Source organism: Dendropsophus ebraccatus, chromosome 9 (genome assembly GCF_027789765.1).
Source record: "Dendropsophus ebraccatus isolate aDenEbr1 chromosome 9, aDenEbr1.pat, whole genome shotgun sequence".
NCBI lineage: Eukaryota > Metazoa > Chordata > Amphibia > Anura > Hylidae > Dendropsophus > Dendropsophus ebraccatus.
In genome coordinates, this window is record NC_091462.1 from 53,424,169 (window position 1) to 53,439,291 (window position 15,123).

General features: G+C 43.5%; 1 protein-coding gene across 2 annotated transcripts in view; it reads right to left on the reverse strand.

The window, feature by feature from the left end:
* ICA1L (islet cell autoantigen 1 like) overlaps positions 1-15,123 on the reverse strand; it is a 42,682-nt gene continuing 27,559 nt past the window's right edge. For both annotated transcript variants that reach the window (XM_069983308.1, XM_069983307.1), the window contains exons 9-14: positions 13,816-13,895; positions 6,454-6,503; positions 6,261-6,317; positions 2,342-2,566; positions 1,525-1,605; positions 1-518 (exon numbers count right to left, since the gene is read on the reverse strand). In XM_069983308.1, coding sequence (XP_069839409.1) covers positions 403-518; positions 1,525-1,605; positions 2,342-2,566; positions 6,261-6,317; positions 6,454-6,503; positions 13,816-13,895 — 609 coding nt within the window. In that variant the 3' untranslated portion in view covers positions 1-402. The remainder of the gene's footprint in view (positions 519-1,524; positions 1,606-2,341; positions 2,567-6,260; positions 6,318-6,453; positions 6,504-13,815; positions 13,896-15,123) is intronic.

A 15,123-nucleotide genomic window follows, 5' to 3' on the forward strand; every position in this document is an offset into this window, starting at 1 on the left:
TACAGTGAGTTCCAGACTTTGTTTCTCATTTTTTGGAGTTAACAAAGAATTAATCATTTAACTATACTGTGGTCATATAAACATTCTGATACCAAATGTTAAATAAGTGATCAATAATGGATGTCAATTTTACAAATGTAAAGTATTGGAAATGGCTAGGTCTGTGAAATTAATTTGCAAATCTATAGCAATACTTGAGGAAGTTCCCCTGTAAAATAAAACCTCCCTTCTTGTAAGATGTAATCAAACTACAATACTGATAACCAGAGAGGGATGGGAACTTCACTGAAAGCACTTGAAGAATGTGTTAATCTCCTGCAGAGTTCAAAACTATTCTCTTATGTTGGATTACAAGGCTCCACAACAGCGATCCTTTCACGTCACACTTCATCCCGTCTTCTGTCACGCACTGAAAAGCTTATCGTCTGAGTGGCTGGTGGCACCAAGGCTTGCAAGCGGGTCAAGATCTGCAAACATGTTTAACCATGCTGACATGTCTGAATTTCCTGCTTTAGGGTCTGTAGAAAAACACAATCAAAATTAACTGTAACTATGGGAAATGGGCAAACAATTGTTGGTTTCCTGCAGCTTCCTCTGTCTAGAAATTCTAAACCAGTAAATGGAGACAGCAGAGCAGAAAAGCTGGGTTCACATTGTGTTTTTTAATGTTTAATTTGGCATGGATCGTGTGCCAAAATAATTGCCTAAAGACACATTTAATGCACACCTCATTGTATTCAATAGGAGTAAATTATAGAGCTTTTATTGCGATTTATTGTCACTTATTGCATAAGTGACATTTCACTTATGGCTGTATTTGCCATGGGCATGCCTATGCATATATATCCCAGCACATTGGAGCTGCTCATATGCCCTTACTGTAATTTACACCAGCCCAGAGCAACAATTAAAAACTATTTACATGCACAGGCATAAATCGCGATTAAATATGGTGCGAGCAGAGAGCATGCTCCTCAATGTGTTGCCTAGCCCATCGTGCTGCTACCACTACCCTTACCTGGCATAAGTGGCACAGACAGCAAAAGGTATTTGCACAAAAATTAACATGCTTCACTAAACATTTTATTTCCCCCCCTTACCTAAAGAGTTCGCCACAAACTGAACTAGATTACAAACACAAACTAGATTAATGGTGTACAGAAAACAGCTTAACTTCCTGTGTTCACCAATTTGCTGAGGGCAGTACAAAGCTGATACAGCACAGAAGAATTGTGCGGCAAATAGTAGGGTGCTGTACATACCCACTATACAGTAACACAAGGAGTGCTACATTTTGGGGAACGTTATTTTTAATTCTTTATTGGCAAGTGTATCCCCTCTTTACAAAGGTTTGTGGAAGCACCAATTGCGTCTATTACAGAAAAAGGTTTCTTACATCAACCTCTTTCATCTGGACACACTTGGCTTTAGAATGTTTCCTCATCCATTTCTATGCAAGGAAGTACTAAAGCTCAATCATACTGTGAAGGGACTTTCTTTTTAGAAGTAGAAACTTGAACTTACTTTGGGCCGTAGGGCCTGAAGTTTTCTGTACAGAACAGTCAGACTTGCTGCCATCTGAAGACAAACCTGGAATTGTCCAGTCTAAGATTAAACAAGAAAATATTACCTGCTATATGTTATTTAAAATAGAAGTACGCTACTAAACAAAAAAAAAAACAACGCACTGTATTACAATATACCTGACATGCCTTTCTAGACCACCTTGAGACCCCAACGCCTCTAATCACAATACAAATAAATTTATATGGATATTTAGTTTTCTATCTGTTGCAGCATCTTCCTTTTTAAAACAAGTAGGGGTCCAAGCTCATGAAACCCCATTGACGATAGACCTCATCACTCACATATTACACATTGCTTGTAATCATGCACATCTGCCCCTGTCCCCCTTTGGGGCCACAATCTAAATACCCAATTAACTGGTATTAATCAGTATGGCATACCAGGATGAAATACAAAGTCTATGCATATCTTGTCATTTGAACCCAGGACCCCGTTGCTTCAAGGCACTATTGCTAACCACTAAGCCACCATGCTGGTCTGTCTACAGTATTTTTTTTTTTTTTGCTCCTAGGACTACCTAGTAGGAAACCCATTTCTTCTTAGTCCTGCCCATTTTGAACATCTGATGAAGGATAGATCCTTAGTGCAGAGTGGTTTAGGATACTGCAAACTGGGCAATAGAGGAGAGTGCTACTGATGCATCCAGCTGCTTTACAGCAAGAGACAAATCTGATCTGAGGTTTATCAGGATTATAGAAACTAATGATCTCCTGGGACACATATAAAGCATTATTCTATTAGTACTTTCACTTACTGCTGAGTCCCCCGGCAGACTGAAGGCCCATATCGAGGAGGTGTGAAGGAAGATATCCGGACAAGCTCTCTGACTGTTTTGTCCATGAGCTTGATTCACCACACTCAAAAATATCCTGTTCTTCCTGAGAAAACGCTGGAGACATTGGAGGCTGCAAACTCAGAAAGGAGAACTCCTGATCAAAATCCTCCCCCTCTATATTGTCCAACAGTAGGTGCTTTGGGTCTGAAAATAAACAAGTTACTGGATGTAAAAAAAAAGCAACAACTCTGCCTTTCTTTGAAGCAATTATTTGTATCCTATAACAAGTTTTCTGTCATGGAGTGTGACATGTCACACAGCATGTAGTATCACTAAGGTACTCTACAGAAACGTTGCCTCAACAAAACACAGTCCCTTTATAGAAACACCACATAGGTAGACCAATACAGGTTGGTACCATGAACATGCATCTTTTTGAAAACTAATAGCTCAAGATTAAAGGTGTTCACATTGGGTAAATACATCACAAGGTTTCCTAATTCTAGGACCTCAACTGATCAGCTATAATCTGTGGGGAAAGTGTTCCATTTCCTGCTGGGCCACTACAGAAAAAAAAAATTACACAGTTTACCAGCCCAATTATAGTGTAACTTGTCAAACATCATTACAGTAGTGCTCAAGTAGTAGCATAAGCAAATAAACAGTTCAGTCCAGAAAGAAATACGTAAAGGGCACTTGCCAGTATGTTGCCAATTTTTATTTAATGCCTGGACCTATTTTTATCGTTGCTTGTTCGCAAAACGTTCGCAAATCGTTCGCATTGAATAAGACGTCGTTCGCAGTAGATATGAACGCAATTGCGAAGAAATAGCGAAGAAAAAACTATCGCAAATACGATCATAAGTAACAATTATCGTTCCATGGAAATGAGTGAACGTTTTCAGGTCTTTCGCAATAGCGGTCGGTTGAGATCGTTAATGATTATGTGAACGATAATAGTCTGGTTGAATAGGGCCCTTAGGGTGAGACAAACATTCAGATATCAACGCTGTTACAGACTGTGGCACATGCGCACAAAACAGTAGCAGTCATTCATGTCTGTGTCTAGCAGCCACTCCTGCAACAGCGATAATGTCTGAAAGTTTGTCTCTTGCTAAGAAATGATTCTGCACATTGAGCTACCAGAGAGGGTAGACACAGCTGTAGCACAAAGTGACTGGTGTCCTTGCTTTAATTGCCTGTTTATAACTTCCTCCATATTTACCATCTTCTCTATACCACCTCTACTTCCAAGCAGCGAAGCAGCTTTTAGACCTACAGTATGCAGAAATTTAAGCTAAGTTTTTTCATTTGTTAGCATTATTATTATCCTCGAGTCCAGGGTTGTTGTGCTTATAAAAGTTTTTATAATGACAGTAAGGGCCCTATTACACAGGCCGATCTGTAGGAGCAAGCGAGCGTTGACCTGTCACAATCGCAATCGCAGACCATCGCTATCGTTCTATTTTTTTTCAACATGTTGAAAGACAAGGATCAGCCGACATTGTGCATGTTGGCTGTGCATGTTGGCTGATCATTGCCTTTTAATAGTAGCTGTTACACCAAGTTACGGCCGATAATCGTCCAAATAATTGCTTGGTGTAATAGGGCATTAACACTTTAATCCTGCAGAAAACTGCTCACTTGAAGCTGAGCAGAGGCTGCTGTAATCTCAGGACTTTGTTTATTAGCAAGTTCTCCCTACAGACACACAATGTAAGGTATGTAGGATATTATTTCAGCTACTGCACTAGATTATAACCTTCTCGGTCTACATCAAATCAATCACTCGATATATTGGGATCCATCAGCTCCCTCCCACAACTTCTGTACCATATTACAGCTCTGTCACATATGGAATGGAGCCCCTTGTGGCCCGTTCCCACTACGGACTCGGCGAGGAGATTCTGCGCGCGAGCCCTCCCATTCAAAAACATAACTGTAATGTGAACGGGCCCTTACTGCTTGCAACCTCTGATTAATTTACTCTCACTCCCTCAATAAATTCTGATCAATCCAACTAGTATTTAATATTCCTGACGTAGCAATCTGCATCTCCTTATCAGACAGGCAATGCTTATTTGTTAAATAAACGTTAATGTGAGAAAGCACTTTTCCGTAATAAAAAAAAAATGATGAAAAAAAAACTGATGAGAAGGCAATAAAGCCAGTCCAGGCTGTGGTTACAGTGGCTGGTTTCATATTCCCATGTCTGCAATCGGTCTGGTGCTTCACTTAATAGAGGTAATAATGCTTGAATTAGTCCCAGGCATGCTGGAGGATAGGTTTAAGCGTTTGCTGTGAAAACACAGGGATTACTGTACAAAGAGATGAATGTGTTCTTCTCAGCAGAGTAAGTGAAATTCTTGCAATTTAAAAGTGAAAAATAACAAATGATCTGGTAGAAAAGATACAGTCTATGGGTGGCTGGTATGGAGGCACATACACAGTATATCCCGAGGGAACATAAATGCACTCCTAATGGAGCCTCTTCTCTAGTTTCCCACAGCCTGACATCTTTACATGCAAAGTCTTTCTAACCAATGAAAAAGATTAATGGCTTAAAAATGTATTTGTGATGATCTGGATAAATTTGGGTAGTGACATGCTCGATCTCCATCAACCCTAACCGCGTTTTATCCAGGCCTGTGGAGTCCGTAAGCCACACCTCCGACTCCTTCAAAAATGGACAATTAGTAACAACAAATTTCTGCAGTAAAATTTTAACACTAAAGAGGTTGTCCAGGAAAAATCAACTTATCTACAGGTTAGGGGAGAGAAGTAAGAGATCACGGGGTTTCCGACCTCCATACCCCCGGCTTCTTTGTTATGAGTACAGCCGCGACTCTACTTATTCCTATGTGGCTGCCAGAAAGAGCCGAGTAAGCACTTTTCAGCTTACTCTGCTTTTTCTGGTGGCTCTATAGTAATGAATACAGACGTGGATCATGTGCCGTACCTGCAGCTGTATTCATAACAAAGAAACCGGGGGTATGGTAAGTTAATTTACCCTGGACAACCTTTTTAGTTTTTTATCATTATCATGTAAGTATATTTCAGTGTAATGTCCCACAAGATCCTGGGGCTATTTCTGAATAAATAGGGCAAAGATACAAAGCAAATTCTCCTTTTCTTCCTGTGTATGCAGTGGCTGCAGCTAGTCTTCACCCATCATGTCTGACTCTATGACCAGACTGACAATCCGACTGCAGAGGTAAGTATTACACCTCCTAAAATCTGTTCTTGGATCGCTTCATAGAGCCCCTGGTATTATGGCGTACCAGTACAACATACTGCGGGAAGTCACTGACTTCCGCGATGTACCGATACGTCTTATGTCGAGAAGGGGGTTAAAGTGTCTTTGTATGACATATCAAAAGTTATGAGCACTCTGGGTCTAAACGTTCAGACCCTGTCCGACCTCTAGATATAGCAGGAAAAAGCAGCTAGATTTAGGCCACATTCACAAATCCGTGATATACCGTCTGTAAGCTGACTATCTCACGACTGAACTCTTCTCCAATGGAACTCCATGCACCATAATTCATTAGGATCCTGCATGCCCAGTGTGTAGCCTTAGTATTCGCTCAAGAGAAGCCAGTGTCAGTGTAAGACCATTTCTCTGGGGTTACCTTAACGTTATGAGGTACATACTATTTTGTCAAATGTGCTAAGAACCTCAGTTTCTTCAAATTTTTCTAGAGTAGTTTTGACATTCTAAATATCTATATTATGTATACAGTATGTCTTAGCATGCTGTTGCACTCTTATGTTTATGTCTGTGTGACACATCAAAAGTTTTTCCATGTTACACATAAGTGTGCTGGTATCATTATTTTATTGCAATGTAATAAATGTAATTTATACAGTATTATTACCAGCTGATAAGAACACTTACCCTTCTTAGTATTTTTTTCTGGATCCTCCAAGTCAAATAGGTTGCTATTCATATTATCTGTAGAAGAACATTTGTTAGAGGATAGTACTGTATTTTAAGAAGCCAAGCAATAAAACAACACAATGTAAATGCCATTGCCCATCGCCCTACATGATTAAGATTAGCAAAAAGACAGTAAATAAAATACACCCACCAGATATTGCTTCTGGGTTGTTTAGTCTTTCTCCTTGTAATGTAAGCAGTCTAAAGGTAATAAGGAAGTAAAAGGTAAATATAGATTATATGAAATGGATCTATGGCCAGCAAATTACAGGAGACCAATCACACTGATGTACAATATAACATTTTATATCTGAATGCCTCTGAACTGTCAGCAGGCAAGACACACAATCCCACATTTGGTAGAAATACCCCCTTGTGTAGTATTTGCAGTAAGGTACTTGGTTTGGTCTAAACATGGATGTCTTTAGTTTGGCTAAAAACCTTGGTCATGTTTCAAAGACTATTAAAGGAGTTTTCCTCTCATGGGCTTTTGTTGCAACTCAGCAGAATATTCCATAAATACATGAAAGGTGTGAGATCCTACTGACTACTGCTGTATTCAAGGCTCTTGACCTGTATAAAACCCTTAAATCTCAACTGATTGTGTTCATTGACGTTCACGTTAAATGGACAAATAGGGGTTGCAGGATCAATAGGTGAAGTACTTGGAGGTAAGACCGACACTCCTATCCTGTACCTATACCATAAAGGTCTGAGATAGAAGTACCCATTTAAGGCACTGGAGATTTACTTTAGAGGGTCTTCGGTGATGAATAGACAATCGCCTTCCTTCTGGAGGAGAATACACATACAAAAGAATACTGCCACTCCAGAGTCAATCGATGTCCTCCCTCACAGTCTTAGGGTGCGTTCACACCTACCGCATCCGCAGCTTATTTTTCCGCAGAAATCCGCAGGTCTGGTAGTGCAGATTTCAACCTGCGAGAAATCCACGTATGTGTGCGTTTTGCGGTTTTTCTGCAGCAAGTTTATCGCAACTGAAATGTCCGTTTAGAATGAGAGACATTTTAAACGGACATTTCAGTAGCGATGAACTTGCTGCAGAAAAACCGCAAAACGCACGCATACGCGGATTTCTCGCAGGTTGAAATCTGCACTTCCAGACCTGCGGATTTCCGCAGAAAAATATAAAATTACTAACCGGTAATTTCTTTTCTTTGAGCCTATGACGGCACCCCTGGAGAGGACCGCCTCCTCCCATTGGACAGGAAACAGGACCACTGGGCCTTTAAAAGAAGCATCTCGCCCCATTCACGCCAGTCTGTTAGCAAGAACCTAGGAGCGAAGGCTTAACAAACATACATGTAGAAAAGGACACACAGCAACAAGTGTAACACATGTGTGCAAGGAAAGTGAAAGTATCTCAGAATATATAACTATCTTTCTATGTGCATAACCTTAATTAAGTGTAATAATTTCTAATGGGTGGGTATAGGCGGGGTGCCGTCATAGGCTCAAAGAAAAGAAATTACCGGTTAGTAATTTTATATTTTCTCCTCTCGCCCTATGACGGCACCCCTGGAGAGTAGACTAGGAATATCCGCCTAGGGAGGGACTACCGCCTGTAGTACTCTACGGCCAAAGCTAAGATCCTCCGAAGGAGAAAGTTGTAACCTGTAATGTCTGAAGAATGTATGCGGGGAACTCCAGGTAGCTGCTCTACATATCTCTTCTATAGATACTGTGGCCCTCTCAGCCCATGAAGTAGAGACTGCTCTAGTAGAGTGTGCTGTTATAGAGGTAGGGAGTTCCTTATTACTACTTCTGTAACATTCCTTGATGGCCTGCCTAATCCACCTAGATATAGTCTGTGAGGAGGCTGCCCTACCTCTATTCTTCCCCTGGAAGGCTATCAGGATGTTGTTATCTATTCTCCATTCCCTGGTAACTTCAAGGTAGTGTATTATAGCACGTCTAACGTCTAACGAGTGAAATGAAGCCTCCATATCATTAGATGCATCTACACAAAAGGAAGGAAGGATCACTTCCTGAGATCTGTGAAATTCTGACACTACCTTAGGAAGAAAGGCTGGATCAGGGGAGAGTGTGATTCTATCATCTCTAATAACCATGTAAGGCTGAGTGATGGAGAAAGCTCTGATCTCTCCAACTCTTCTAGCGGAAGTGATTGCTAGAAGGAATGCCACCTTCCAGGAAAGAAATTTGATCTGTATCTCTGCAATTGGCTCGAAAGGGGATGTCGTTAATCCTGAGAGCACCAGATTTAAATCCCATGGCGGCAGCTTGTTTCTTACTGACGGTTGGAGCCTTGCTGCGTTAACGAAGCGCTTGACCCAAGGATGCTCTGCTAATTTAAAGTCATATAGTACACTGAGGGCAGAAATCTGTACCTTAATAGTACTTGGCCTGAGGTGTTTTTTGAGACCTTCTTGTAGGAAATCTAGAACCAGAGGGATGTTGGGTGGTTCCAGGACATTAATGGGATGACCAACAAATCGGAGAAAGGTCCTCCAGGTTCTGAAGTAAATGTCTGAAGTGACCTTTTTCCTGCTAGCCAGCATAGTAGATATTACTTCGTTCGAGAGTCCCCGGTCTCTCAGTAACTGCCTTTCAAAAGCCAGGCTGTCAGATGGAGGCTCTTTATTTCTGGATGGTATACTGGGCCCTGGTTCAGGAGATCCATTCGTTCGGGTAGAACCCAGGGATCCGCCAGAGACATCTTGCGGAGCCAAGTGAACCATACCCTCCTGGGCCAAAATGGAGCAATTAATATTATATGTGCCTTGTCCTGCCTGATCTTCCTGATGACTCGTGGTAGGAGTCGAATAGGCGGGAAGGCGTAGAGTAGACCCTTCTGCCATGACTGTGCCAGAGCGTCCAGTGCTAGTGGTTTGTCCGACTGGCATAGGGAATAGAATGCTTTGGTCTTCTTGTTCTGACGGGAGGCGAACAGGTCTATCTGCGGATAGCCCCATAGAAGGCAAATCTGCTGGAATACCTCGTGATTTAATTCCCACTCCCCCTGGTGCAGTTGATGTCGGCTTAGGAAGTCTGCTCTGCAATTGTCTACCCCCTTGAGATGCAGAGCTGACAGGGAGAGAAGATGAAGTTCTGCCAGCTTGAATATAAAGTGGGAAATCTTCATTAGTTCCACTGACCTGGTGCCCCCCTGGTGGTTTAGGTAGGCTACTGCTGTTGCATTGTCCGTGAGGATTCTTACATTTCTTCCCCTGATGACTGGAAGTGCTTGTGATAGTGCCAGAAACACTGCCCTTAGTTCTCTCACATTTTGTGACTGTCTGGAGTGCTCCGGGTTCCATACCCCCTGAAGAACCAGTGAGTCTGAGTGAGCCCCCCAACCGTACGGGCTTGCGTCTGTAGTTATCGTTAGTAACTCCTGTACGTTCCAAGGCATACCCTTGTTCAAGTTGCGTCGTTCTGTCCACCAAGAGAGCGACCTGAGAGTCTGTGGAGATAAAACAAACACATCGTCTAGATTGTCAGTATCTCTATTCCATACCTCTAATATCTGTAATTGTAAGGTCCTTGAATGATACTGGGCCCATTGAACTGCCGGGATGCAGGAGGTAAAAAGTCCCAACACTGACATTGCTCTCCTAATAGCAACTTCCGGGTGGTCTATTAGTTCCTGGACCTTTTGGATGACCAACAGTATCTTATATTCAGGCAGAAAGGATCTCTGAGCAACCGAATCTAGGCAGATTCCAAGAAATTTACAATACTGTGATGGGGTCTTATTAGATTTTTCATCATTTACTTCCCATCCCAGCCTGGAGAACACCTCTTCCACTATGGAGATGTTTGCTGTCACTGAGGCCATGGACTCACCGACCATAAGAAAATCGTCAAGATATGGGATAATAATAATGTCTCTTTCTCTGACATGGGCCATAACCTCAGCCATAACTTTGGTGAAAATCCTGGGCGCTTGGGAAATACCAAACGGCATGGCCGTGTACTGATAGTGAAACACCGATCCCTCTATATTCACTGCTACTCTCAGGAATTTCTGGTGATCTGGATGAACGGGGATGTGGTAATACGCGTCCCTAAGATCAATTGTGGCCATATAGCAATTATGGGACAAGTTTAGAATAGCCGTGGAGATGGACTCCATTCTAAATTTTTCATAGGAGAGAACCTGGTTAAGGGGTTTGAGATTGATAATGGTCCGAAAGGAGCCATTGGGTTTCTTAACCAAAAAGAGGGACGAATAAAACCCCCTACCTTTCTGGTCTTCCGGTACCGGAACTAAAACCCGTTTCTCTATGAGGGACCTGACCTCAGTCACCATGGCCGTATGTCTCTCAGGATTAGGGGTAACATTAGTAATAATAAATCTTTCTCCTGGGGAGGACACAAAAGAAATCTTAAGTCCAGACTTTATTATGTCACACACAAAGGAACTGTTCGAAATAGCAAACCATTCTGAACAGAAAAATTGTAATCGCCCTCCCACAGGAATCTGGCGTCATTGTGATAGTTTCTTAGAGGTATCCCCTCCTGAAAACATGAGACCTCTACCTTTCTTAGGGGGCCTCCACTCCTTTCTTCCTACTTGGGCGCCACCTCTGCCTCTTCTGCCTCTACCTCTAGAAGGCCTGGATGTTTGTGTAGAGACTAGTGGGAAGCTTTTCTTCTTATCTGAGGCCTTCTCTAGCACCTTCTCTAAGGCCGAGCCAAATAAGAGATTGCCCTCACAAGGGACCGCACAGAGCTTAGCTCTGGATGTAACATCTCCCTTCCAGTCCCTAAGCCATAGGGTCCTCCTCGCAGAATTGGAAAGGGCTGCCGACCTAGCCGATAATCTTAAAGCGTCCGCAGAGGCCTCCGCCATGAAGGAAATTGAACCCTCTATGATGGGAAATTTGTTCAGTAATTCCTCTCTAGTGGCCCCAGATCTAATCTGTTCTTTTAGTTGTGTCACCCAGATTTCTGTGGCCCTAGCTACCGAGGTAGTAGCTATGAGAGGTTTAAATGTGGCAGTTGTTGCTTCCCAATTTTTCCTTAAATAGACCTCTGCTCTTTTATCCATAGGGTCTTTCATGGAAGCGGAATCCTCAAAGGGCAAAGCATCCTTCCTTGTCAATTTTGCCACCGGAGGATCAATTTTTGGCGCTGCCTCCCACGTTAATACCTCTTCAGCGTTAAACGGATATTTTCTCTTATGCTAAGGAAGGAAAAAATCTAAATAAGTACGAGGAACAATATAAGGCATTCTTTGTAAAAAAAAAACCCACAATTTGTGGAACTTACAGCCCGAGGAACAAAGAATTTTCTGTCCGGGCGAGCCCATTCGTTTGCAATCAATGTCTTTAAACTCTGATGTATAGGAAAGACCGGGCGCTGTCTGGGGGCCAGACCCTCGAACATGATGTCCTGAATGGACTTAGGCTGTGGATTGTCCTCTATGGCCATGGTCTGCCTGACAGCCTTTACAATGTTGTCAACCAGCTCAACTGGCATGAGCTTTTTTGCCGTATCCTCCCCTTGGGTTTCTATGGTCTGTAAAAGCTCTCCTGGTTCCTCCAGGCCAGATAGCTGTTCATCCCCTTCAGCCTCTTCCTCCTCCTCATCCTCCACCTCCTCATAGGGAATACTCGGAGCTTCCCCACTAGGACCTGGGATCTCCCTAGGAGGAATCTCCACCACGGGATCTACTGAAGGAAGAGTAGAAGTGGATGTGGAAGGAAGAGAGGCCTGTAATACACAAAAAATCCACCATAAAATATCCTCCTCTCTCTCCCCTTTTTTTTTTTTTTTAAGGAAAAAATAAGAATTAATACACCTACCCGAATTTGCCTCTTAATTAACCCTTTCATACTTCTCAAGAATGCGGGCCCCTGGTCATCCAACACTCTATTCATACAGCCACCACATAAGGTCTTTGTGTAGGAACTACTTAGTCTCTTCTTACATATAGGGCAATCCCTAGGTTTAGCTCTGGCTTTCCTAGCAACCTCCTAGATTAATATACAGAGAGAGAGAGAGAGAAAAAAAAAAACCTACTTTAGACTCTATTAAGAAACAAGTCTCCATTGGGGGGAACCCCTCTTACCCACACCATACCGCAATGGTCTCAGGTTGAGGATTATCCGATGGTTCAGCGCCTTGTGACTCCATGATATTCTTCTTATTGGAATTTTAAGGAGTTGAAAAGAGAAAAAAACCACCAAACAGTGGCTGAGTACACCTGTACTAGCAGCAAGCTTTCCTGGATGTACACTGCCTCAGAGACAGAATCCAGCTTTTATCTCTGGCACCTGCTGACAGAAGACCGGCTGGCTCCGCCCCCTGCCGCGGCGCTGATGTGGCACACCCTCCCGTGTGTGTGGAACTCCCACCCCCGACAGGCCGAAGCCCGGATGCTGCCGGCAAGGCCGCAGGATATCCCACTCACAGGCCCAAGCGCGTGACGTCATCCCAGGGCGCCAGCGTCCTGCGTCGTGACGTAAGCGCGCCACGCACGCAGGACCCAACACCCAGAGGAGACAGCGCAGCTCGGGACTGGAGGCGCCGGGGTCACACGGGGACCCTCTCCAGGAGGTGCTGGGGCGGAGGACAGACTTGGCCGCGGCTCCTACAGCGGAGACTTAAACAGCCGGGATGACGGCAACATAGGTACGCCGGGTGCCCCAGTCTTAAAAACTTCTTTAAAAAGAGAAAAACCAGCGAGCAGGAGGAAATACTCTCCTGCATGTCCTGCTCCCATGGACAGGAAACAGAAACTGGCGTGAATGGGGCGAGATGCTTCTTTTAAAGGCCCAGTGGTCCTGTTTCCTGTCCAATGGGAGGAGGCGGTCCTCTCCAGGGGTGCCGTCATAGGGCGAGAGGAGAAAATAAGCTGCGGATGCGGTAGGTGTGAACGCACCCTTAAGGTCCTATTAAACGCAGCGATTATCTGCCAAACGAGGCAGTCATCGTCCTGTGTAAAAGAGCCAGCAAGCAGCCAACGAGCGAACATTCATAACTAATAGTTCGCTTTAAACCTATAAAAAAATAATCTACCGGTGCCCACACATCTCTCCATGTAATAGAAAACATACAGTAAACACCTGATTAAAGAGAAGGTTTGCATGAACATCACAAGCTAGCCCTGGCTATGCAATCATCGAACCATGTAAAAGGCCATGCGAGCACTCATTTACACCACATCTCTGGCCATGTAAGAAAGCCTTTAGTTTACATCCTGCCATGTGATCAATGCAGCCAAATACTACCAAGTAAATATGATGAGGCCTTTGTATTAGTGTTGAGTAAACTTGTCGAATTGTTTCGGTTTGGCAACGTTATCTGAACCCGAACGCTTGGCACTTGACTGCCAGCAGCTAGAGAAGTTGTATGCTGCCCTAGGGAGTCCTGGAAAACAGGGCGGCATTCAACTTCTCCAGCCACCGGGAGTTAAGTGGCGAACATTTCGGGAGTCAGTCCAGCAAGGTCACTCAACACTACTCTATATATTTAACAGCTCTCCAGGTAAGTGTTACAAATACTGGTAATTTGTACTCACATGTGATTATCCACCAACTGATCATCCCCACTGCTGTCTGTCTTTTCCACATTATCCTGTTCAATGGTTTGTTTGGGAGCCTGTAAAAGAATATTTACAAATTAAAGCTGTTGATAAAAAAAGGCAGCTTTCTTTTTATAAAAAATTTTTTAAAGAAGAGTTTAGGGACAGTCAAAGAACATCTCAAAAAGTGCATACAAAAACATGTCATAAGGTATTTATAAAAAAGAATCATAGTGCATTAAACATGTCAGAACTAGCCAGCTTTCTTACAGAAACAGCACCACACTGCTCCACTGGGTTTCCTCGCAAATACCACACACTAGCGCTGGGTTTACACGGAACGATTATAGTTCGAATTTGCATGATAACTATCGAATTCAAACGATAATCGTACGTGTAAATGCAGCAAACGATCGAACGACGAGCGAGAAATCGTTCATTTTGATCTTTTATGTTGTTCTTAAATCATCGATCGTTGTTTGCAAAAAATTTGCTGATCGTTCCGTGTAAACAGTCGTCGCGCGAAAGTCCGGCCGCATGCCGCTCGCAGCCTGCCCTCCACTCAACCGCAGCCCCCTGCGCCGGGTCGATTGCCACCCCCCCCCCCGCCCCGATCGTCACCCCCGCCGCCGCTCCGATCGCCACCCCCGCTCGCTCCGCTCGCTCCCAACCCCCCTTCCCCCCGCCACTGGTGGCGATCGGGGCGGCGCAGGGGGCTGCGGTTGACCGTGGGGCCAGGCTGCGGATGAGCGGGGGCCGGGCTGCGGGCGGGCGATCGCAAAAAGATTTTTCCATACGATATATCGTACAGTCTAAACGCTGATCGTTATGAAAAAAAATCGTTACTCCGACATCGTTAACCGTACGATTGGGCCAATTATCGTTTTGTGTAAACCCAGCATAGCCCAAATCTATCAATCTCTCTAATGGTGCGTTTACACAGACAGATTTATCTGACAGATCTTTGAAGCCAAAACCAGTAACAGACTATAAACAGTCCCAGGGAAAGACTGGGATTTATCCTCTTTTCAAATCCATTCCTGGCTTTGGCTTCCAAAATCTGTCAGATAAATCTTTCTGTGTAAACGCACCCTAAGACAAATGTTTAGACACAGTTTTGTCAGATGACAGATGTCAATCAATCACAATCCGTTTTGAGAAATCCGAGCTGTGATTGGTTTTCATTTGAAACAAAAATGTTTATTTTTTTCACATACAGATTGATGAAGCTAGCTATATGTAGACAGGTGTGGCTCCTTTTGTAAAAGTAAGCAGCCATGTTTTTTCAACTGACCAATCTCCAGA